Source organism: Herpailurus yagouaroundi, unplaced genomic scaffold, assembly GCF_014898765.1.
Source record: "Herpailurus yagouaroundi ecotype Mexico unplaced genomic scaffold, PumYag 141, whole genome shotgun sequence".
Classification (NCBI taxonomy): domain Eukaryota; kingdom Metazoa; phylum Chordata; class Mammalia; order Carnivora; family Felidae; genus Herpailurus; species Herpailurus yagouaroundi.
This window is the reverse complement of record NW_024412396.1, coordinates 17122602-17148533: the sequence shown is the minus strand read 5'-3', so window position 1 is coordinate 17148533 and position 25932 is coordinate 17122602. Positions and strand designations below refer to the sequence as shown.

At 37.9% G+C, this 25932-nt stretch overlaps 2 protein-coding genes across 3 annotated transcripts; one reads left to right on the top strand and one right to left on the bottom strand.

The window, feature by feature from the left end:
- Positions 1-1344: 1344 nt before the first annotated feature.
- PNN (pinin, desmosome associated protein) lies at positions 1345-8455 on the bottom strand. Its single transcript, XM_040476998.1, has 9 exons — positions 8255-8455; positions 7510-7581; positions 7048-7116; positions 6485-6557; positions 6289-6383; positions 6049-6124; positions 4899-5054; positions 4678-4816; positions 1345-3982 (listed from the first exon to the last, which is right to left on the bottom strand). The coding sequence occupies exons 1-9, from the start codon at positions 8365-8367 to the stop codon at positions 2442-2444; spliced, it is 2334 nt and encodes a 777-aa protein (XP_040332932.1). The 5' UTR covers positions 8368-8455; the 3' UTR covers positions 1345-2441.
- A 295-nt stretch (positions 8456-8750) lies between these two features.
- TRAPPC6B (trafficking protein particle complex subunit 6B) lies at positions 8751-23058 on the top strand. Of its 2 annotated transcripts, none has more exons than XM_040477000.1 (6): positions 8751-8772; positions 17265-17332; positions 18307-18424; positions 19943-20026; positions 21824-21917; positions 22885-23058. In XM_040477000.1, the coding sequence occupies exons 1-6, from the start codon at positions 8767-8769 to the stop codon at positions 22914-22916; spliced, it is 402 nt and encodes a 133-aa protein (XP_040332934.1). In that variant the 5' UTR covers positions 8751-8766; the 3' UTR covers positions 22917-23058. The 2 variants fall into 2 exon arrangements, with proteins under 2 accessions (XP_040332934.1, XP_040332933.1); XM_040476999.1 differs by lacking the exon at positions 8751-8772 and adding an exon at positions 11960-12329.
- Positions 23059-25932: the final 2874 nt, after the last annotated feature.

Sequence of the window (25932 nt, the reverse complement as noted above, 5' to 3'; positions counted from 1 at the left end):
CATCCAACAGGAGGACCCCATTATCTCTTTTCCCTAGGAAACTGTCATTACTTTTACATTCTTCTTGTATCTTTGTAAGGAACCAATTACATGGTTCTCTGAAAATAAATTCCATATAATTTCACTTCTAAGGACAAAGCATTAATTGGAAACATCAAAAAATCAAAGACACCCCCCACCACCACCACCCAAAAAAAAAAAAAAAAATCCTTCAGTTTTAAAAATGAAGTCTTCCAGGGGTACCTGGGTGGCTCAGTCAGTTAAGTGGCTGACTTCGGTTCAGGTCATGACCTCGTGGTTCACAAGTTCAAGCCCCACATTGGGCTCTGTGCTGACAGCCCAGATCCTGGAGCCTGCTTCAGATTCTGTGTCTCCCTCTCTCTCTCAAAAACAAATAAAACATTAAAAAAAAAAAAATCTTCCAATTTAGAAGTGCATATCACTAGTTATAAAATTTAAAATGGAATTCTTGGGGTGCCTGGGTGGCTTAGTCAGTTAAGTATCTGACTCTGATGTTGCAGTTTGTGAGTTTGAGCCCGCATGGGACTCCACGCTGACCACCTGGAACCTGCTTTGGATTCTGTGATCTCCCTCTCTCTCTGTCCCTCCCCCTTCTCTCTCTCTCAAAAATAAGCGTTAAAAAAGAGAATTTAAAATTGTGTGTGTGTGTGTATATATATATATATATATATATATATATCAAAATTTAAGATAATTAAAAATTGAAATTCCAAAGATCTTTTTTTCTCTCCATGCATTACAGCCCCATTACCACTTTCAACAACTGAGCTTAAAGCCAAAATTAATTCCTGAAAAGCATCATGACAAGTGTTCAAGTTTTCCAGGTAAAAATGAGTGAAAACTTAATTTTTACAAAGGACCTTAATACATACAATTATTTTAGATTCATCTAATAAGGATTTTAAGAACCAGGTTACATTTACGGTCATCCCTTTTAAATTTTTACCAACCTTTTCCTTATCATGTTATACAGGATAAAATTTATACTACATCCCAGAAATTATTAAAACCCCCGGATGAAGTTACTCGCTGGAAACTAGCCCAGGAACGCAGGTAGCTAGCTCCGCAGTTTCAAAAGTTCCACTCACTTACTGTTTAATAATTATTCCAAGAAGGGATTTTTTTTAGAGTACTTGAATATGTCCTCTTATATTTTTACAGTGCTGGAAATACTTATTGACGTTTTCACTGTCACCATTTACTTGTCAAGGGAAGAAATAATATTCAGTCAAGCCTAATACTAGTCGATGTTATGAACTCAAAATTTGCAATTAAAGTGCTCTCTTGTGTAAAAGCATCAAAAAGTTAATACAAGTACTAGTCTTAAGCAGTCACACAAGTCTAAGCCACATTTATTTGCACATGTATAGTAATGGCAACAGATACTCCAAATTCATACAAATTGATAAAACAACAAAGTTAATCACTTGGTACACTTGTGTGTTATCTTGCTTACAGATTCAAGTGTAGATGAACTTCCTTCATTCTGTAAACTTTCATACAATACTTAAACAAAAACTCTTGAAAACACATATTGGCATGTTTCAGTTAGAGCCAACACAAAAGTTAAGACAAGACCACAAACTCAAAAACCAAGTTTAGAGTATATTTTTCTACCTCCCTCCCCTACAAAGTGATTATTTTCTTCAATAGATGTATATGCTATATCACACAAGTAGCCATGGAGACAAAAGAATGATGCTCCCATAATCATGAAGAAAATGCGAACCAAATTATACTGTTTTAAGTTATCTACCAAATATATGATTTATATATGAGAAACGGGGAAATGCTTAGATTAAAACAACAAGGGAGATTAGAAAAAAATAGTAAATGACTTTGAGAACTATGTTCCCCCTGAAAACTGCAAAGATCTGACTTTGACAACTCAAAATAATCATCTAAGGCAAGTAAAAGTGAAGAAACCTTCAAAGACATTCTAATCACGTTCAGTATCTAGTGATAAAAGCTGAAAATGATATCAAGAGGGTATTTATTATACAAGTGTCAACGAGGACATCCCAAAACTAATGAAAGAAATGCACATTTATTTCTACAAAAGCAAAGTATGGTACAGAATTAGAAGGGAACAGACTTAAAGATTTACCTATTAAAATATACAGATTCTTACTGAAGAGTATAGGATTATTTAAAAAAGATGACAAGGGATGTTAATCTTTTTTTATTATTATTATTTGTACATATTTTGGAACCTCACATAATTTTGATAAATAACTCTTACAAAATTATGCAAAAAGTACAAGAATGTCTGGTAAACAAACAGTCTGTATTTTCCAAAAAGATTTTTTACAACATGCAATTCTTAAGGCAGCATCCTCCTTACAAGGGAAGGTAATCCTTTTACTCATCAAGAAATCTTCTGCTGCAAAGAATAGGCTAAGAAAGCCTGGCTTCTTCCATTAACGCCTTTTGTCTTTCCTGTCTGATTTTCGGTCTCTTTCACTTCTTGAAGATCTTTTGCCTGATCGACTACTCTCTGATATAGACCTCTTTCTGTCGGACCGAGAATTCTTATCCTTTGATCCTTTTGTATCTCTACTACTACCACCTTTCGAAGATTTGTGACTTCTTTCTAGTCCTGATGTATCCCTTCGCTTCCGATCCACGCTCCTTCTGTGCTTTCTATCTCTATTATGTCCCCGGCCCCTACTCCGACTTCTACTCTCACTACTGCTAGTAGTGCTGCTGCTACTGTCTCTGCTGCTGCTGCCGCTGGTGCTGGAGCTGCTACTGGAACTACTTCGACTGCTACTGCTGCCACTGCTGGAACTGCTTCCACTGCTGCTACTGGTTGAGCTGCTACTGGAACTACTACTGCTACTGCTGCGACTTCTACTCTTGCTGGTTTTATTTCTAGCTCGACCTCTACTTCTGCTCCTAGTTTTGGTTTTGCTCTTGCTCTCTGGATGAACTGTTAAGACTGACTCTACCGTCACCTCAGTGAGTTTTACAGATTCCACAGGAAACTCCTTCCTTTCAGGTAGTAAATGCCCTTGCTCCTGTACAACCTGAATTGGTGGCTGTAAAACAGCTAATGGCAAAGTCTCAGGATGAGAAAGAGGCTGAGGTTGGAGTACTGCTTGGGACTGGGGCTGGGTCTGGGTCTGGGTCTGGGACTGGGGCTGGGTCTGGGTCTGGGTCTGGGGCTGGGACTGGGACTGGGTCTGGGTCTGGGTCTGGGTCTGGGTCTGGGTCTGGGACTGGGACTGGGACTGGGGTTGGGGCTGGGGTTGGGGTTGGGGCTGGGGCTGGGGCTCAGGCTGAAGCTGAGGCTCAGGCTGGGGCTGGGGCTGAGGCAGGGGCTGGAGGTGAGCTACAGGCTCAGGCTGAGGCTCAGATTCTTTCTCTTCTTTCTCCTCAGGCTCATTTTCCATTTCTAGAGCACAGGCATTCTCTTTCATGGGAGAAAGAGATTTACATTCTTTATCTGGCTCAACTTCAAATTCCATTTCTGGCTCCAGTTCTTTGCTAGTTTCATTTTCTGAAGGTTCTACACTTTCAACTTGATTGATTTCCATTACCTCCTGCTCAGTAATTACATTTTTGACACTCTCAACCATCTCTAGCACATCCATAACTTCGTCAGGTTGACAATCCTGCTGCTTCTCACTTTCCCTTATCTCAGTTTCCTCCTCCATCTTGACCTCCATTTCCTGTTTTTGTTCCTCCTCCTCCTGTTCTTTCTCTGCATCACTATGTACTATACCTATTTCCTTTTCCTCTTCCTCTCCTGCTTCCTCTATTTCTACATCATTGTGCTGATTACCTGTCTCCTCCAACTCTTCCTCTCGCTGAGCCACCTTACCCTCTTCTTGTTCCGCCTTCTGTTCTTCATTACGCACCACCTGATGCTCTTTTTCCTTCATTGATTGTCTTCTAGGCCTAGCCTCCATTTTATTTATTTGTTCTGCAAATTCGATGCGTCTACCTTCAAATAAAGCTAAAGGGTAAAAACATACATGTATAAATAATTAAAAATCCTCAAACTCACAATTTGACACTTAGTCACAAATTGTCATCAAGCTTTATCTAAATGTCTTTTTGTAAAGAGATAATGACACAAGACTGATTATAGCAAGCAATTACAAATTGACATAAAATGACACAAGCAAAGATCCCCCCCAAAACCTATTATCGGTAGGCAACTACACCACATTATCCAACTGATGGAAAAACAAAACAATTTTTTGCCATTTTACTTCATGCTGGATGAGAAATAAATTGCATTTGAAATACAATCATTTTTATGCTATCATATCATGCATTAATTTTTCTGATCCCAGAAAAACACTAATCATCTAATCACCATCTCAGCAGTGTCTATCCTTCCATGTGTGCTCTATGGATTACATCAATGTTCACTTTTGTCTTGCTTCATTAGCATTTATATCTGGCTAAAAAGAAATCCTCTCATTCAGACACCTAAGAAATCTATGTAAATACTGCCTAAAACATGGTAAGTTTCAGGTTAAATTCCATCATAAATCAAACACTCCTGCTTCAAACCCATTACGATCTCACAGAATCTTTAAAAAAAAAAAACTACTGATACACAATTACAGGAAACATGTATACGTTGAGTGTGTCACCTTATTCATTAAGAAAATTTCACTGTATCTCTACATGTACACTTACCATTCATTTTTCTCTGTGACTCTTCTATTAATTTTTGGGTAGCTGGACACATTCTTCCAGGAATATAGAACAAATGGGGCTTTGTCTTAGTTCTTATATATTTAATTATCTTGGCATTATGCTCATTCCATTCCTCTTGCTAAAAAAAAGGTAAAAGGTCAGGTTTTTGTAAACATGAAGGATTACCAATCTTAGAATTCCAATTCCGAACTACTACTCACCAGCTGCGCAAGCTCAACCTTCTGTTCTAAAAGCCGCAGTTCTGTCTGTTTAGCACGCCTCTCTTCAAACAGTTCTCTCCTCTCATTTTCAACTTGTTTTCTTTCTTCTTCTGCCTGCACTTCAAGTTTTTGTTCAATTTCCTGGCGCCTCTTTTGCTGAAAATAAAGGATGATCTTTAACAACTTATTACATATCGTGATTATATGAAACATTACAATTTTACTAAGTTATCTGTATAGGTTTCATATTTGCAATTCAGGATACCAGCTAATTCAAACTTAGTACTTAGCATTTGAAGCTAATCCCAATTTCTCTTTCATGAAAGGCAGACTGAAGCCTTTCCATTTAAAAATTGAAATACCATGGACATTAGCCATACTATCAATAACTGTTCCATTTAACATAACTTTTAAATAAGGTTCTTTCATAATTAACCTAAAAAAGAAGAGCACTGTCTTTGTAAGTTATCTTTAGTTATTCTTTCTCCTGAATCAAAGAATAAGACAGAAGTGACATCCTATTTTCGAACAGGATGCTTTGAAGCCTTTTATATTCTCTAGGGAAGTTAACATATAAAAGCTATAATAGAACTTTATTAATCTATAACTGAATTGTTATCTCCCTTTCCACCACAGTTCTCCCTTGAGAATAACTTGGGTGTTCAACACCAAGGACACAGTTTTGTAGGTTTAATAAAACAAAAACTTCTACCAAGATTGCATAGTTAAACAAACTGTGGAAGGCAGGGAATGTTTAGGCTTTTACTTCCAGAGTGCTATGTGGAATTAGTGAACTACAATGCTGATTGAGTTCCACTCCCTTGTTTGAAAGAAAGCACTTTGGGGCCTAAAGAATGACAAGTCTTCTCCAAGACCACAAAATAAGACTGTTGTAGAGCTGGGATCAGAACCCAATTCTCCTGAGTCACAGACCAAGGCTCTTGGCTCTATAAAGAGAAGTTCATTCTGTTACTTCACAGGACCTCAAAGAGACCAGCTAAAAATATAACAAATTCAGAACATTTTACAAGTTTTTTTCTCAGCTTCATTTTAGGCTTACAATTCAGTCTCAAGAGCATTTCCACTCTTTTCAAAACATGTAATAAATTACTTTGATAACTTAAAGGAAGCAAAGGAAAATTGTAAATACCCTTTCAGTAGCAACAGTGGATTCTTGTTTAAATTTCTGAAGAGTGCCCATCAACAAGCCAAATATTCGTCGGTTCCTAAAGAACAGAAAGAAAAATTCAATTTCAGTAGGTTCCACTTTTAAGCTCACCATTTCCTAAAAGAAACATACTACAGGCACTTGAACAATTTTTAAAGATAAATTTTCCTAAAATTGCATTATTTGACAGCAATTTTCTCACACATAAAAAACTAAAGATACCTTTGCTTTCCCTTTTCATCCATATTTTGATCCTGGATAAGGTCTCTACGTGTGCGTTCTTTGGAGGTAGCTACAACTGAAGACTGCAAAGCTGGCTGCAGGAGAAAACAAATCTCAGTAATTTAACAAGCATATTCAAGGGTGGCACTCCAAAACATACTAAGATGGTATAGAAAGTTCTTTTGATCTCAGTTACCTTTTTAACATCATCATCCTCTGGGTCGCTTTCTTGGCGTGATTCTCTTCTTGTCCGACGCTCCCCGCCCAGCCTAACATAGAAGAATTTTAAAGACCAAATTTTAAAATTTGATTTAAGTGCATACCAAGGTCAAGTGATTACTTTTATTATGACTTATTTCTAGAAGTCTCATTTTATCAGTCTCCATCCCATTCTACTCTATCCTCTGGTAGTAAAAGGATAAAGTGTGTCACCAATGCTTAATCCAAAAATTGATATCCTGTGTTTCTCAAGTGGTTAAATTTTTATAGTACAAAGCAGAAAAGTGGCACAAACTATTTTCTCAATCTTATTCTTCTCATGATCTTTATTTTGGTAAAATGTCTGTTATTGTTAGTGAAGAACTGAGTTCTGAGGGACATCGGCTTAGTTCAATCAAACGTAAAGGGAACAGAATCAAGGGAAGTGGTATACTGCTCAACTCTAACACAATTGAACAGTATTTATTAAATACTTAAACTTACATGCTACCTCAGAAAAGAGCATACAAGAATGTCTTCGGAACCTTTCCTCCAACGTACCTAGTGACTGCCCCTTCAAGGTCTCTCTGTTTGGCTGGGGGTCCTCCTCCACTATCTGAGAATCCACGCCTGCAATTAAAAATGTGCAACAGAAAACACTTGAAATTTAAGATAAATGATATTTCCCTTTAGCAAGACAATTTGAGTTTTAAAAAAAACCCTTCTAATTATAGCAACCACAAACAAGCATTCACTCCAAGATGCTTTTTAGCACTATTTTAAAAACCACAAAAATAAACCAAGTTTACACAAAGCTGGTAGTTAATGTATTCTTCAGTCTCTAGTTTTACATATAAATGAAGTTCCAAGACAAGTACACGGAAAACTACAGCTGATCACAGCTTTAAACAAAACACAGACATTTCTAACATTGATCCTACCACGAATCTTTAGACCAACACTTAATTTAGTATTAAGTCTGTACAATCTTAGCATGTAAATTAAGTCCTAAGAAAATCTTACCTCAGCAATAAACTACCACGTCCTCTACCTCCACCAGGACCAGAAAGGGCCAGCAATCTGGCTTGGATAGGCCTAAAAGATATTTACAAACCAGTAAGAAAACCATGTGGACTTATTTAATGTTACCCCACATTCCACGGATGCGGTACATCATAGAGAAAAATGACCAGAAAGGTTCAAATAACACGGTTTCAAATACACGTGCTTGAAACCAGACAGGAAATACTATTTTAACTCCCTTGTTTTTTACAAAATCAGCATCACAGGAATTATATTTACCTCATTGCCACTACCCATTAATAAGCTTGGATCAGGCCCGAATTTCGCCAACTCCAAGGAAGCTGCACGTGGGCAAAAGCCTGCGGGGGAGAGGCGGCGGCCCGCGTCCCAGGAGGGTCTGTGGACCAGCACCAGGCCGGGAAGCCGCCGGATGGGGAAGGGGCTTTGTGCTGCAGTTCCCGGCCTGCAGGGCCGAGGGCGGGAATCGGCAGCCCAGGCCTTCCAACACGGCAGGAAGCCATCCGGCATGGCTAGGACCCACTTTCCTTCCTCGCGCACCTGAGCCCCGAAACCTACGTCGAGGACCTGGGAGACTCCTCACCTCGTCCAGGACGGGGTTCTCCCGCCTTCCCGGGAACAGGCCTCGATGTTCTAGTCTTCTCAAGGCTGGCCGGCCTTCCCGCCCCCAATTCACCCCAGCTTGCTAGCTATCTCTCGGACCCGGCATTTCTCATCCACCTCTTACCTCACGTCATTCGGATCCCGTCCAGTGAGCTTGCGAATATTCTCATCCACATTCTTTAGGCTCTCTTTGGCCTTTTCTAGCTGCTCCTGCAAAGTTCTCACCGCGACCGCCATCTTCTCTCTGCAGCAGGCTTCCAGACTGCTCTACAGGCCGCGCCTGGCTGTGTCGCGCTGCGAGACGCGAGAGGACTGACAGCAGGGCCCAGCCAATGACTATAGGCGTTGTTTTTCGGCCTCAACCACTCAGCGTCCGGAAGGGGGAGAAGCTGACGGCCTCTGTGGCTCGGGGCCAATGAAAAGTCTTCTAGGTGGTTGCCTCCCTCCCCAATTAGAAGCGGGTGGCGGGGCCCCGCTTCTAGCGCAGAGCAGGGGCCCGTTTGAGACTTCCTGGGTCCTCGAAGACGCCGGCTCACGGATCTGCTCTTGTGGCGCGGCGCGCAGAGTTTTCCAGCCCTTTTAACCTGTGATATGACGTGCTCTGTATCGTTTTAACCACCTAATCACATCAGTGAGATGGAGGCGAGTCTATTTAACCCTCTCCCCAGTAAATGATCAGATTAGGAAAGGGTGCGGCCATTCTGTTGGTGCGCATGCCCAGAGAGGAGTTGGAGGGGTGGCGCAGTCCTCCCTTCATTGGATTAAACCAAAATGAGGGAAGCAAAAAATGAACATGAAAAATCATTAATCGTAATAGCTGACAATTATTTTGTTCGATACTAAATGAAACGTTTTACACAACTTGTCCCTCACAAACCAAAAGCTTGAATAAGCTGCCTGTTATTACTGATAAGGAAATTGAATCAGTAGATACTGTAACTATCTCTAGGTCACGCCAGCTGAGAATCAGTGTCTGATCAGACCCTCGCAAGGGTATACTAGATGAAAATACCGACGAAAAGACTGCAGGTATCCTCTACACCCGGCCTACACAACTGGTTTAAGATGGGGTCTGAAGTAGCGGCCGTATTGTTAGTTGTGTGTGTACGACACTGTCCTCTAGCTCGTGGTTCTGCTCCGTGTACAGAGCCAACATGAGAACTGTTTTGTTCCAGAAATACATTTACAAATTACAGCTCAGAAAACATTTCCCCAAGAAACAGTGTTATAAATTACCTTGGTTCTCATCGTCTATTAGCTGGGCATCAACCTTGCACCAAGCATTAGACAACACTATTTAACTCTAGTTACCATTTTAATTCGTCTCTTTAAAAGCTCCTATTGAGCATCACCAGTAATCCAGGCTCTGAAGATAAAACCTAGAACAAGATCAATGTGGTTCCTGCTTCTGTGGAGTTTGTAGGCTCTTCAAGGAGCAAAAATCATTCATGTAACTCATTCACTCATTCAATAAGTATTTGCTGAGCACTTACTATGTGCCAGGCACTTTTCTAGGTACTTTCATAGTGTGCAAAAAGATCTTTGTCTTCAAGGAGCTTGGAGACAGACAATAAACATAAGTAAATTACAAAACATGTTAGAAATGGACAAGTGCTATAGGAAAAAAAAGTAAAACTGGGTAAATGGGATAAGGGTTGATAAATAAGAAATTAATTATGATTGTAAACGTACTTAGTCTCCAATGATCCTTACTACAAGGCTGTGTAATAGATTGAACATGAAGCATAAGATTGTGGTAATAGTAGATCCTAACCACCAAATGTAACAATGTTTACATGGGAAAATGCTTTTATTTTATTTTTTAAATATTTTTTGGGAGAGTGCAAGCGGGGAAGGGACAGAGTGGAGGGGGGAGAGTAACTGGAACAAGCTCTATACTGACAGCAGAGAGCCCAATGTGGGGCTCAAACTCAAGAGCCCTGAGAGATTGTGACTTGAGCTGAAGTCGGATGCTCAACTGACTGAGACACCCAGGTGCCCCCATGAGAAAATGCTTTTAGAGGCAACCAAAAACATAGGATCTGTTCCTACTTCCATAGGACCTATTACTAGGATTCTAGACAATTCAACAATTGATGGTGGTGATGAAGGGAGAATGCAGTCAGGACATAAGAGACCTGATTTCATATATGGAAATATTAGTGCTGGAAAAAGTAAGATTATGGTTGCAAAATAATCTTCGAAATTCACTACTATTGTTAAATAACAAAAACTAAACAATAAATTTTAAACATCTAATTAGCTTTATTAATTGATTCATGAATTGGGCAGCATCCCATCTGGCAAGCAGAGGGGGAGCTCCAAAAGGCTACAAAAAGAGAAAGATTTTTAGAGGTAGGACAAGCAAGTCATAAACAAAAAAAGGATTATTTGAGGTGAGGTCACCTTCCTTTGGGGACAAAAGGGCTTATAAAGTGGCTTACTACATCTATCTTTGGGGGTTAGAGAGGGCCTCTGTGACAGATTACCTTATTGGTGCCAGCCAGAAATATTCGTAACTGACCAGTTAAGACTACATTTCTGGTGGAGGTAAGCTCCAGTTTGGTGAGGGGCCTAACATAAATGACTCCATTTTGGGCCTGTGGTTTTCTTTCTAACAGTGTTTTCAAAGGCTTAGGTGGAATTTTTATGTGATGCTCTAAAAACTGATCCAGGGGCACCTGGGTCGCTCAGTCAGTTAGGCTTCTGACTTGATCTCAGCTCAGGTCTTGATCTCAGGGTCTTGAGTTCAAGCCCTGTGCTGGGCTTTGGACTGGGCAGAAAGACTACTTAAAAAAAAAAAGAAAGAAAGAAAGAAAAAAGCTGCCATAATTCTAATTATGGAACATGATCTTAAATATCTGTGGAAGAATATGGAGAATTGAGAGGTTCTTGTTAACAACTTGAGAAAACTCAGTATGTTAATTTGGGGGAAACATTAATTGGGGGAAAAAATCTTCCTTGTGAATTACTAAGTAAATAAACAATCACAGGCTAAGCAACACTTTTAAGCCAGAATTTGCCAAAATTTAAGAGGTGCACATGATCTAGCTATGTATTTGCATCTGTGTAGTAGTTAAATCCCACATCTGCCGTAGATTCTTATGAACTACTTCTCACAGTGAAGTTGCTTTTTTTTTCTTCTTCCTTCTTCTCTTCTTTTTTAAATTTTTATTTCTTTTGAGAGAGAGACAGAGAGCATAAGCTGAGGAGGGACAGGAGAGAGACACAGAATCAGAAGCAGGCTCCTGGCTCTGAGCTGTCCGGTACAGAGTCTGGAACCACAAGATCATGACCTGAGCTGAAGCCCCACTAGCCAACTGAGCCACCCAGGTGCCCCTGTATTTTGTTTCAAGTACGTCCTGTTCTTTGCTTACTTCATCCCGTTTGACCCTTATACCCCACTCCCAGTAAACTTCCTTGTGGCCATAATGACTCCAAATCTTTGTGCATACCCAGGCTTAATCCACAATGGATTGGGCTAATTTCTCAATATATCTAAACTTTGTAGCCTGAAAAAATGATTTATTCATTTTTTTTTTTTTTACAACTTTTCTCCCTATTGAACATGTGGCAAAAATAAAAGCTTTTGATGAAGCTAATTGTCAGTTCTAACACATAGCGAGGTAACACACGGACGGCAGCGGGAGCTCCTTTTGTTTTATTTTATGCTGCTCCCTCTCTCCCCCGCCTCCGATATCGTCTGGAGGAGGAACCTTTACCCTATGGGGACGCGAGGAGTTCAGCACGGAAAAGGAACTCTGTGATCATAGAGCTGGCGGAATGCCGGGGTAGAGGGGACCGGAAGTTGGTTTTCGCCCCCCGCCCAGGGGCCGGATAGGGTCTCCGCTGACTCCGTTTGGTTCCGGCTGCTGTCAGATTCCGTCTTTGGGCCTGAGGGCTTGTTGGCCTTGGGGTGGGCTCGCCCCGGTACCGGCCTCACTCTTGTAGCAGCCTTGGGGAAACGGAGCGAATTCCTGGTCTCCTAGCAACCAGGGACCGGCTGTGGACTGAAGGAGCTGCGGCGCCACAGTGCAAATCGCTCAGGCGCTAGCCGGAACCCTTGAGCCCGGCCGAAACGGGAGCCTAAACTCTGCGCTTGGAAGAATAAGCAGGAAATGGCGGACGAGGCGTTGTTTTTGCTTCTACATAACGAGATGGTTTCTGGAGTGTACAAGTCCGCGGAGCAGGGGGAGGTGGTGAGTTCTCCCACAGGCCCTTGAGGTCCTTTCGCGGTGACACTTTTTGTTTCTTCTCAGTTCTTGACTTCAATCCCTGTCCTATCGCCACCCAAAACCTCCCGAAGTGTAGACAAACTGGTCCACCTCCAAGTATCCTAAGACTAGAACCTGTGAGCTGTCTTCAGTCTTTAATCCTCTTCTCTTTCGCATTTTCTGTTTGACACTTTTTTTGGGTCCAGGCCCATATCTGATTCCTGCAGGTCACAAAATTTCTTACTTTTAGCCTTGTTGCTGCCATGATTTATGGCAGGGTTCATTGCAACGCTGATTTTGGCACCCCTACTTAGTTCTGTCACTTCCAGCACTACCACTGGACATACTTGAGAATCAACCCCTATCCCCCTCCGTAACCCTCAGTATTCACGCTTCTCGAAGACAGAAGGCAAATGAGATTCAAGATTAAAAGAAAATTTGCAGGCGTTACTATAATTAGGAAACAAATTTAATTTTAAAAAATGTTATCTAGTGCCCTTATGTGTCAGAGGTGGTTTTGTGTGTTGGGAGTATAGTAATGAACGAAACAGTGACTCCATTTTCCTGGAGGTTACCTCTAATATGTGGGAATCCTCATTCATTCACTGATTCATTCAGAAAATATTTATCAGGTGTATTGTGAGCCTGACACTGTGCTAGATAAGATCATAGTTACTGGGGAATAGGGGTTCAATGAATAATTAATGTATTGGGTAGTAATTAGGAATAGAATCATGGGGTTGTAATGATTATTAAAAATGAGATATTCCTAAGTCATGCTCAAGTCAGAAGCTCTTTGTATAATGCTGTTGATAAAGATGGGTGGAAAGTGGGCAAAAGTAAAGGCACAGATGTATGAAAGAGTGTGGAGTATTTATGCTTAAATATTTCACTGTGACTAAATTGAATGATTGGAGAGTGAGAAGTGTTGAAAGCTGAAGCTGGAAGGAGTCCTGTATGATTAAAGAATTTGACCTTCTCCGTGGAGAATTTTTAAAGAGGGGAAAGACATGGTCCATTTGCATTTTAGGAAGATAATCCCGTGTTTAGGTTAGAGAGAGAGGATGTTTGTAGTGAGAAGAGTTGTTAATTCAGGGGTCCAGGCAGGAGATGATGAAGATCTGAATTAAGACAGAAGAAGAGAGAATGGTTTGTAAAATAGGAGGTAGAATCTCAAGGACTCAGTTAAGTATAGGAGTGAAAGCTCAGCGTGGAGCCTGCCTGGGATTTTCTCTGTCTCCCTCTGCTCCTCTCTTCTGCTCATGCATTCTCTCTCTCTCAAAAAATGAAATAAAATAAGTATATAAATAAATAAGTAAAATAACATTAAAACAAAATCTTGGGTCATGAGTTCAAGCCCTGTGGATCTGTGCTGAGCATGAAGCTAAACACATAAATAAATAAATAAATAAATAAATAAATAAATAAATAAATAAATAAATAAACAAATAAATAAACAAACTACTTTAAAAATAAATTAATAAATAAGCAAATACACAAACTACTTTAAAAATAAATGAATAAACTAATAATACCTTTCTTTTCTTATTGCACTTTGTTTACACTAAGGAATTGAAAGTACATATAAGCCAAAAGGATTTTTAAAAGTTACGTAGCATAGGTGCCTGGCTAGCTCAGTCCATACAGTATGTGATTCCTAATCTCAAGGTCCTGAGTTCAAACTTGGGCTTGGAGCCTGGTTAAAAAAAAAAAAAAAAAAAATTAGGTGGCTGTGAAGACTAGAATCCATGTTGGAATCTAGGTGTATGACGGTTCATTTTGTTAGTGTCTCTACTTTGAGTGTATTTCAAATTATTCATAATAAATGTAAAAGAAAGACACGTAATCCTGACATTAAGCTGTAATTTTTATATACCTTTTCAGAGATGAAGTCATTAAATTCTGAAGTGAAATAAAGGGGGGTGCCTGACTGGCTCAGTTGGTGGAGCACATGGCTTTTGATCTCCGGGTTGTGGGTTTGAGCCCCACATTAGGTGTAGAGATTGCTTAAATAAATAAAATAAATAAACTTTGAAGTGAAATAAAGGAAAGAACCAGTAGTTTTTAGCCTTCAAATCAATGATTTTCAAACTATGCTTGGAGAGGAATTAAATTTTTAAAAATGGCGTAATTGGACATTTACCAATTTATGGAGAATAGATTTTTTAAAAGGTTAATAGAGAATAAAATATTCTCAAGTTTAATTTTCTTTAAAAGTTTGGTACCCACTAGTGAGCATTCACAGATGCCAAAGTGAATGAACAAGTAGCAAAATCAGGAGGTATTTACTAGGGCATAATTCAAAAGCTTATGTGATCATAGTATTTGAGAATGTCTACATAAACATAGTTCCTGCTAATCAACATACTCTTGGGTGATTCTACAAAAAACGTATTGTTCCACAAAACTTATGGGTTACTTATTCTACCTGAGCATGCTTGTTTGTTCTCACCTGAACATGTTTTGAAATGAGTTGGAGAATAACAGAAAAACGAATGACTGTGATAGTATATTTGTGTGCAGAGCATTATGACAGCATAGGACCCAAAGGAGTGTCAAGGAAGGCTTTTGGGAGAATGTGATACTTGAACTGAATTTAAAGGGTGTATAGTCTGTGGAACAGCATGTGCTAAGGAGTGGATGCGCATGGAACTCTGGAGTTGCTGCAGAAATTTCAGAGTGGAAGAAGGAGAGATGTTTGTGGATATATGGCTGTTAGTAAATCTGGTTAACTAACCAGGATCATTTAAGGAAAGGCACATAATGACATGCTAAGGAGTTGAACTTTATTTTGAAGAAAGAGGAGAGGGTGTTAAAAGGTTCAGTAGAGAAATAACCTGATTTATTTTTAGAAAGTCTATATCAGAAATATAGGAGGTAAATCAAAGGAAGAAAAAACTAGAGACAAAGAGGTAATTTGGAAGGCATTAACCGGAAACCAGTAGGGAAAAGAGAAGGGCTAACTTAAGTAGTAAGGATAGAGAGAGATGGATTTTGAAAGCATGTAGATAATAGGCTTCATAGGACTGCAGTGCATGTGGAAGGTTGGGAATAAAGAGGTAAAGTAAATGGCAGTTTTCTGGTTGGGGTAACTAGATGAATAGTGGTTCTTTTAATGAAGTTAAGGAATTTTAGAGGCAGCACAGGATGAGGACATTAAAATAATATCATTTTGAATATGCCTTATTTGAGGAAACTGTGGGACCTCTAGATGGCTCTGTCCCATGAAGTCTGTACTATAAAAGTACAGATTTAGTTGTCACAACCTCATTAGTAGAATACATGGTTCCTTAAAAAAAGTTGAGCAGGGGCGCCTGGGTGGCGCAGTCGGTTAAGCGTCCGACTTCAGCCAGGTCACGATCTCGCGGTCCGTGAGTTCGAGCCCCGCGTCGGGCTCTGGGCTGATGGCTCAGAGCCTGGAGCCTGTTTCCGATTCTGTGTCTCCCTCTCTCTCTGCCCCTCCCCCGTTCATGCTCTGTCTCTCTCTGTCCCAAAAATAAATAAAACGTGGAAAAAAAAAATTAAAAAAAAAAAAAAGTTGAGCAAATAATGAGGCCTATGGAAGTTTCCACTTCCACTAAGAAGTGGAAACAGGCTCCATTATATAAATATCCATGCCACCTTGGAGCTGTATTCTAGCAGAGGGTGGGGATAGAGGGACATGGACAATGTGAAATTAGTAAGGTATATAGTATGTTAAATGATGAAAGAAGTTCTGTGGAGACAAGTTAAGCGGAGAAATGGGATAGGGCATCAGTTATCACCTACGTGGGGCTGGAACTCACAACCCTGAGATCAAGAGTCATATGCTCTACCCACTGAGCCAGCCAGGCACCCTACTTTTAGAGGCTTTTTAAAACACAGATTACACTGGGTTTCAGAATTTGCAGCTTTTGATGCTAATGTTGCTGGTTTTGGGGCATGCTTTGAGAATCATCAGAATAGAGAATTTCCAAAGGGGAATAATTTAGTTTTAAAGAAGATAGTAAAAAAGAGCCTCACTGATGTGGGTGGGTGGGAGGATGGGTGAAATAGATAAGGATGATTAAGAATATATTTATTGTGGTGAGCACTGAGTAATCTATTAGAATTGTTGAATGATTATATTGTATACCTGAAAAAGCAGGGCAGGGCGGGGGGGTGGGGATGGACCTCATGAGATGGTGACATGTGAGTGAAGACTTGAAGCAAGGGAATTGGTCATGTGGCTATCTGGAAGAAGAGTTGCCCATGCAGGAACCCTGAGGTGGGAGCATGCCTGGCATATTCAAGGACAGTAAGAACACTGTAGCTAGAGCCCATGTGAGTGAAGAAAAGTAGAAAGTTGAGACCTGAGGGGTAGAGAAATCTGGATTGTAGAGAACTTTGTAGACGATCCAGAGGATTTTGAGAGTCTTCAGCATAGCGGTAGTATTTACAGTCTGAAGACTGGATGAGATTGTCAAAGAAAAAACAAAGCAATTGCATGATTTCTGACATAGGATGGTGGGATCATCAACTAAGACACATTGAGGACTGGAAAGCTTGGATGACTCTAAGAGACATTTTGAAGCCAGGAACAATAGAATTTAATGACTGCCCAAAGGGAGTGACTGGTGGAAAGGTGATACTTTGACTTCATTTCTATAACTGAGGAGAGAAGAATAGTTGAAAATGGAAAAAAAATGTGTAGAGGGAGTAATTAGGCAGAGGCTTTGGCGTTTCTGAGAAGTAGTAACAGTTCCCTGTTTACCTTATTGCCTTATGAAATGATTAGTACTAAGATAATTGAAATATAACTTATAATTCACTTTTTCTTAGAATATTTTAGTAAAAAAAGTATAAGTACTTTTATATTTTTAGTCAACATCTTAAAACAATTTTTGAATACTGATATTTTGGTATTCTAAAAATATTCAAAACAATTATTTTTTAAAATAGGAAAATGGACGCTGTATTACTAAGCTGGAAAACATGGGGTTTCGAGTGGGACAAGGATTGATAGAAAGGTGAGCAGTATGGATTTGAAAATTTTCTTCCAGGTAGGTTATAAACAAAGATGATCCATTTCAAAAGATTGCATAAAATTTGAAGTACTTTAATTTTAATTTCTAAATTTTATTTATCCTGTGTTCTTTAACTCACAGATTGAAATTTCTCTTTAGTTCTGATGCCATTTTAACTCGGTTAAAACTTTTAATATCAGAAGAAAATATATATTTGTATTTTAGACTTTTTTCCTAAAAACTTTGGTGTACTATCTAAAATCTTGTTGCATTTTTGGGGTGCCTGGGTGGCTCAGTTGGTTGAGTGTCCGACTCTTGATTTTGGCTCAGGTCATGATTTCACAGTTTGTGGGTTCAAGCCCCATGTTGGTGCTAGGCTGACAGCGTTGGGTGCGGGGCTGATATCTTGGAGCCTGCTTGGGATTCTCTGTCTCCCTCTCTCTCTGCCCCTTCCTTGCTTGCACTCTCAAAAATAAATAAGCATTTTTTAAAAGCTTATTAAAATAAATAATAAAATCTTGCTGCCTTTTTTACTTAAGGTCTAGTAGGTTCTTTAACCTAAATGGATTTTTGTTTAAATGCAAGGGATGGAAATTCTTTAGAGTCTATGTTAATGTATGTACTAATTTTTCAATTTATAGATCCAGTCTTAAGGTCTTATTCCTTTCTCATTATTTGAATAGCTGAACTCTGGTTATATTTTGTATAACAATACCGTGATTATGCCCAGCTTTTTTTTTTTAATGTGCTAGAATTAATGTTACTTAAAATTGCAGCTTGCTATTAGACTAATTTTCATACTGTAATTGCATAACAGAATGTAAATTGAGATGAGATCTCCTTTGCTTGGTGCTTATCACTTTGTGACCATCAATAAATGTTCAGTGCTGTTCTGGCATTTCAAAATTAGTGAATAATGTGACCCTCCTGCTTTCTTTGGAGGAAAAATACTGATTACTTTTAGTTGATCTTTTTAGGTTTACAAAAGATACTGCCAGGTTCAAGGATGAATTAGATATCATGAAGTTCATTTGTAAAGATTTTTGGACTACAGTATTCAAGAAACAAATCGACAATCTAAGGACAAATCATCAGGTATTTAGGCAAATTAAGGCCTATTTTTTAAAGTCCTTTGACTTAATATAAATGTCCTATTTTAGTTATTTATTATATAAAACTTAAAATAATTTCTAGTCAACTTTGAAATGTTTCTCTTACATGTTATTAATACATCATGATTGTTTTTCCCTAATAGGATACAGTGTATAAGAACAAATAGATAGTTATCAGTAATGATAGCTGTTTCTTTCCCCCAAATAAAAACGTTATCTTAAGTTTTAAAAAGTAGCAGAATGAGGGGCGCCTGGGTGGCGCAGTCGGTTAAGCGTCCGACTTCAGCCAGGTCACGATCTCGCGGTCCGTGAGTTCGAGCCCCGTGTCGGGCTCTGGGCTGATGGCTCAGAGCCTGGAGCCTGTTTCCAATTCTGTGTCTCCCTCTCTCTCTGCCCCTCCCCCGTTCATACTCTGTCTCTCTCTGTCCCAAAAATAAATAAACGTTGAAAAAAAAATTAAAAAAAAAAAAAAAGTAGCAGAATGTCAGAATGATAAAGGTTTTAGGATTTGGTTCCTTAGTTATCATTACTTAATGGTGATTATATGTAGAACCACAAATATATCATGTTTGTCTTTAGAGTAATTTCTGATGTCTAATTTGTAGAGCATATTTAAGTAATTCTTGCATTATTTGTTGCATTGTTGGTCATTTTTCTATTAAAATAATTTGTTAAATAAAATTTAATAGATTGGAGCACCTGGGTGGCTCAGTCGGTTAAGCTCCGACTTTAGTTCGGGTCATGATCTCACAGTTTGTGAGTTCGAGCCCCACATCAGGCTCTGTGCTGACATCTCAGAGCCTGGAGTCTGCTTCGGATTCTGTGTGTCTCTCTCCCTATCCCTCTTCCTCCCTCCTTCTCTCTCTCTCTCTCTCTCTCTCTATGTCCCTCCCTGACTCACACTCTGTCTCTCTCAAAAATAAGTAAATATTAAAAAAATTTTAAGAAAAAAAATATAATAGATAAAATTTAATAAATTGCATGGAAAATTATGCATTTAAATAGATTTATAAAACTCAAGGAAATATTTTAGAGTGGATTTGGCATTTTGATTAAATATTAGAAAATGAAAATAATGTATCTAGTAGTTACCAGTACTTTTCATTTTTTTATATAACAATATTACTGTTACCTTGTAAGTATTGAAATGCTAATGAGAGGAAGTGAATTTGGTTATTGGCTTTCTAGATATGAGCGAATAATATATAACTGTTAATTCCACCTGGACATGTATTTCTGATTCCTTTGAGTTCTTTAAGGGTAGGAACTATCTTTTGCATCTTTGTATCTATAGTATCTTAAATCTTTCAATAAATATTAGCTTTATAAAGTTCTCAACAATTCTTCAGCCTACACACTGCAAAACTCTTTCATTTAAAGAAATTTGACCAATGGAAAGGAGAGTTTTAATAACTTAAAAACTCTTAATTGTTGTGAGGAGAAAATTTTTAAGGACTACAGCATACATTGACTCTGGATGTTTTTTCTGTTTTTGAAACAGGGCATCTATGTACTTCAGGACAACAAATTTCGTCTGCTTACTCAGATGTCTGCAGGAAAACAGTATTTAGAACATGCATCTAAGGTATTTATTGGAATAGAAGATTGGGATTTTCATAGGGAAGAGTATGATGTCAACCACAACAGAGTTTTGAATTTAAAATAGGTTTTAAAGTTGTTGTTTTTCTTGTTTAAGTGCTTTTCTGTGAAATAGGAGACAGGTGTTCATCATACTAAAATAATCTGTATTAACCAATAGCTGAGTAGGCTTATGATGACTAATGAAACACTATAACAAAATGCCATTGAAATGTAGATTAATGTTAGATTCTTGAATTTAGCATAGGTGTATCAGAAAAGATAGTCAAACTTATAAAACAGGTATTAACTGTGCAAAACTACTCACCTGAGTTTATATGTATAATATCCTTTAGCTAATTAAAAATTTTTTGAGGGGCGCCTGGGGTGGCTCAGTTTGGTTAAGCATCTGACTCTTGATTTTGGCTCAGGTCATGATCTCGCAGTTCATGAGATTGAGCCCTGCATCGGGCTTCGTGCTGTCGGTGCGGAGCTAGCTTAGGATTCTCTCTCTCTCGCTCTCTCTGCCCTCCCCTGCTCGCACCTGCATGTGCACTCTCTCTCAAAATAAATAAATAAACTTAAAACAAAAACTTTTCCCTGTTACTAACGTGTTTCTAAGAATACGTTTTTTGTGTTAAGTATATCTGTGTTTCTGTGTTTTGTCTAGTTTTTGTTTTTCAATCTCAGGTAGGAATCAATAAGTAGATCAGCAGATATATTAAAGCTGACAAGTTTAATGTAAGGGTTCTTTTGAGATGATTAAAATATCTGGGGCAGTATGAGCTATTATTTATCTGTAAACATTTATCTGTATATAAATTATCTAACAAAAGCATTATAGTTATAGTGGAAAGAGCATGGAATTGGAACCAAATAAATCTAAATTTTAAACTATGCAATTTACAGTTTTGTGACATTGGATAAGTTATATAACCCCCTTTGGACCTTAATTCCCACATTAATAAAGTTGGTTATAATAGTACCTATATTATTAACAATCTCTAAAGTCCTTTCCAGGTCAAAATTTCATGACTCCAGATTTAATTACTGATCAGTACCCATTTATGTAATTATAACATCTATATTATTCATAGATATATTGTGTTATTGGCTGTCATGCAGTAGAAACATGTGCATAATCAAAAATTCCTTGGATAATTTATTTTTTGGTTCCTGTTCTTATCTGGCTTTCTGTGCTGTAGCTCAGCCCCATTCCTTTTTTTTTGTTTCCATATGACAGGGTTTCCCACATTGGTACTGTTGAGATTCGGAATGGGATAATTCTGTGTTATGGCAGATTGGCTGTAAGTCTTGAACAAATCAAGATTCTTGGTTGTAGAAAGCAGACACCAACTCTGATTGAATAGGGGGAAAAAACATAGAGAATTGATGAGAAAGCTCAGAAAGCAGGCAAGAACTGTAGAAGGTTAGGGCAGCCAGAAAGACAGCCCAAGTCACTCCTCAGGCAGGGTCTAGTTAGAGTCCTTTGCACTAACAGACACAAACCACGTTTGCTGCCTCTAGAACTAATTCTAACCTGTTTCCAGGTTGTTTTTTCACTCATTCTAGATTCAGAGTCTGTGACTGGAGCACCCAAGTCACGTGTCCATGGTTTAGTTGCCAGGAAGCTGGGAACTTGTTTTAACAATCATAATTTTCAATAACTTAAAAAATTCTTCCACTACCTTTTTTTAAACAGCAATGACTTATTAATAGGAAGGCTTGACTCAATGTCATATTTATCAATAGCATTGCTTTCTTAGTAATTCCTTAATATTCTTTACATTTTTCTTCCTTTCAGTATTTGGCATTTACCTGTGGCTTAATCAGAGGTGGCTTATCAAACTTGGGGATAAAAAGTATTGTAACAGCTGAAGTGTCTTCAATGCCTGCCTGTAAGTTGAATTCACATTTCTTAAAAATGTGATTATTTTTAGTGATTATTTTTCAAGTCTGGTGGTTTTTGTTTGTTTGTTTTTGTTAACTTAGAGTTAACTTAGAGGAAATTTAAAATGCTAAAACCATTTTGTTTTACTTTTACCAATTTTAACATTTAATGTAGTAATATGTAGCATCCCTATATTCATATTCAAAGAGTTTAAAATTTATAATGGTAACAATTTAAGAAAGTAGGCTAAAGTAGTCCAAATTTATAAGACAGCTTAAGTGGTGATTCTTAACTTTTAAAGAAAAAATTTCTGCATTATTCTTTTAAGATAGCAAATTGCCCTATACCATTGAAAATGTCTTTTTTAAAAAGTTTTCTAGGGGCACCTGGGTGGCTCAGTCGGTTAAGCGTCCGACTTCGGCTCAGGTCATGATCTCGTGATTCGTGAGTTCAAGCCCTACATCGGGCTCTCTGCTGTCAGCGTGGGTCCTCTGTCCCTGTCTCTCTGCCCCTCCCCCGCTCATGCTCTCTCTCTTTCTCTCTCTCTCTGTCTCAAAAATAAACACTGAAGTTTTCTAGAGTACGTCTATTATATATAAAGCTATATAAAGCCAACTAGTCTTTTACTGCTAAACTCCTTTCCAAAGATATTTTCACCAGAGCTACCAACCAAGAATAAAATTGACTTGAGCATCATTGTATTTCCTTTTTATTCACAATGATAATTAGCAGTGAAATACCCAAAAGGTAGGAATCACAAAGAGGAGAAGCAGACACCTATCTATTCACAAAACAAATAATCACCTCATAAAAATGAAATTTGCTTTGTTGAGTATTGTGAAAAGTGTGAAAAGTTGTTTGACATAGCAGGTTTCTCCATTGAAACTACTTTGTAATAGAACAGAAAATTGATGTTTAAGCTTGTTTTCTTTGTACCTAAGTCAAGGAATGATTTTTCATTTTTCTTTTTTTAGGTAAATTTCAGGTGATGATACAGAAGCTCTAAAACATACTGAAATGCAAGGCAAGGCTTCAACAGTGTAAAGAGATAAATTATTCGTGTATAAAGTATTTCAAGTAGTTGGACATTTGTATTGATATAAGCTATTTGCTAATTTATGTAATGAAAGATGCACTCTTAACCAGGAGTAAGATTGTATTTTATTAATTTAACACAGACCAAGTTAAAGCAGATAAAGACACATTCTACCATAACATAGATTTTACTAAAACTATTCAGAATGAAAACCTGATTTCAAACAACTAAACCCCAAGATTTAGAACCCTTATTTTAAACATTCATATTTGCTCAGACTGGTATGTATTTAACCACAGATAGAAAAGCAAAACTCAGGGTTTGATAAATTAGCATTAAGAAAAGTATGCATCAGGGGTGCTTGGTTGGCTCAGTTGGTTAAGTGTCTGACTTTGGCTCAGGTCATGATCTCGTGGTTCATGAGGTTAAGCCCTGCGTTAGGCTCTGTGCTCACAGCTCGGAGCCTGGAGCCTGCTTCAGCTTCTGTGTCTCCCTCTCTCTCTGCCCCTCCCCCACTAGCACATGCACACATGCTCTCTTTCTCTCTCTCAAAAATATAAATAAAACATTATGAACTTTTTTTTAATTTAAAAAAGTATGTATCAATCAGAATCATTTCTGTAAAAATGAGCACATTTCAGTTTTGCTTTATGAATTTATTTTAGTATTTAAGAAAAGCAAACAGTACACTAAATTAAACATTTTTTATTTTATTATAATTTATTTCTATTAAGAATTTTTATGCCTATGAAAATTTTATTATATACATTGCGTATTATGTGTGTGATACATATATATACTGTATCTAACCGCCTAAATTGCAAAAAAGTTCATTTTACTTTAACCGAATTTAGTCCTTAATTTTACTTTAATAGAATTCAGTCCTTGAGAACTCCATTAACGTAATTAAAGTGTAATATAGATTAGTTTAAATGTGAATTCAATGACTCCAGGGCCAAAGACTATTAGGCATTTTAGGAAGGAATTTTATACTTAACTCCTGTTACAGTTTTGACTTTCACCTTTTTTCCCCATGTGTGGAAGGACTGGTGAAGGTTCTAACATCCTTATTTTTATTCCCTAATTACTATTTCCCAAGAGCAGAGGGGTGGATAATTGGCTTAGTCACACCAATATTCATTGGACAATGTCTATTCAGTGGGTTGGGTCAGTGCTCATCTAGTGTGTCTATCATCTCCTCTTCCATCTGATAACCGAGAGAAGACAAGTGTGAAGATGAAAGTCATCACATTGAGGATAGCAGGATGCATCAATAGGAAGCACCTTTATTGTGCTTCTGAATTAACCAATCCTGGAACTGCTTTACCTTTGGACTTTTTGTTACATGGGATAATAAATTCCTTATATTGTTCAATCCACTTTTGCTTCTGTATTTTGTTACTTGTAGTCAAAAAGAAGTCTCTTCTAGCTGAGGCAAGGAGAGAGTTAGTTTATACAAAAAACAATATAGGAGAATTGAATTTCTTTTTCTCTCAGGAAGGGAGGGAAGAGAAGAACTTAAAGGTTTACATGTAAAATGATAAAACCATAAAGTACTAAAGAAGATATTAGTTTTATCATCTTGTAGTAGAGAAGGACTTTTCAAAAAATGTACAGTGTTATAAAGGAAAATAGTAAAAAAATTAATAACCTCTTCAAATGCTGTTAGGAAAATTGGATATCCACATGCAAGAAAATGAAATTGAATCCTTTATACCATACATAAAAATTTACTCAAAGTGGATTATAGACTGATACTTAGGACCTGAAACCAAAAAACTCGTAGAACAGAGGAAAAGCTTCATAATGTTGGTCTCGGCAATATTTTCTTGGATTTGACACCAAAAACAAGCAACAAAAGCAAAAACAGACAAATGGCACAACATCAAATTTAAAAGCTGCTATACATAAAGGAAACAGAGTGAAAAGGTAGCCTACCGAATGGGAAAAGTATTTGCAAACCATGTGTCTATAGGGGTTAATACCTAAAATATATAAGGAACTCTTACAGCTCAATAGCAAAAAACTAACCCAATTAAAAAATGGACAAAGGACGTAAACATATTTCTCCAAAGAAGATACACAAATGGCCAACACGTATATGAAGAGATGCTCAGTATCAGTAATCACCGGTGCCAATTGAAACCGTAATATCACCTCACACCTTTTAGGATGGCATTATCCAAAAAAAATTTTTTTGCAAGGATGTGGAGAATTTAGAACCCTTGTGCCCTGTTAGTGGGAATGTAAAATGATATAACTCCTATGGAAAATACTATGGAATTTCCGTTAACAACTAAAACTGGAACTGCTGTATGATGCAGCAATCCTGCTTGTGACTATTCAGAAGATTGAAATCAAGAACTTGAAGAGAGATTTGAACTCTCCTGTCTCTTGTGTTATTCACAATAGCCAAGAGGTAGAAACAACTTGCCCTTTAACTGATGAATGGATAAAGAAAATATGGTATATACATTCAGTGAAATACCATTCAACCTTAACCAAAAGGAGAAAGTCCTGTCATATGCCAGCATGGATGAACCTTAAGGACATGCTTAAGTGAAATAAGCCAGTCACAGAATGACCAAAAAAAAAAAAAAAAAAAAAAAAAGGTTATCACTTTTATGAGGTACCCAAAGTGGTCAAATTCATAGAGGCAGAAAGTAGCATGTTGACAGGGCTGGGGAAAGAGAAATTAGGAGTTGTTCAAGGAGTATAGGGTTTGTTTTATGCAAGATGAAAAAGTTCTAAGATCTGTATTGACAATGTGCATATAGTTAACAATACTGTAAACAAAAATTTAAGAAGGTAGATTTCATGTTAATGTGTTTTAATTTTTTTACTGCAGACAGAACTGTTGACAAAAATTTTAAAAACTATTTGCATGGCAGAAAACACTATTAAAATGTTAAAATAGGGGAAAATATAGTGCATATCATATTTGCTGTAAGTGCATATCTGCCCTTTAAAAGAGCACATCAATGGG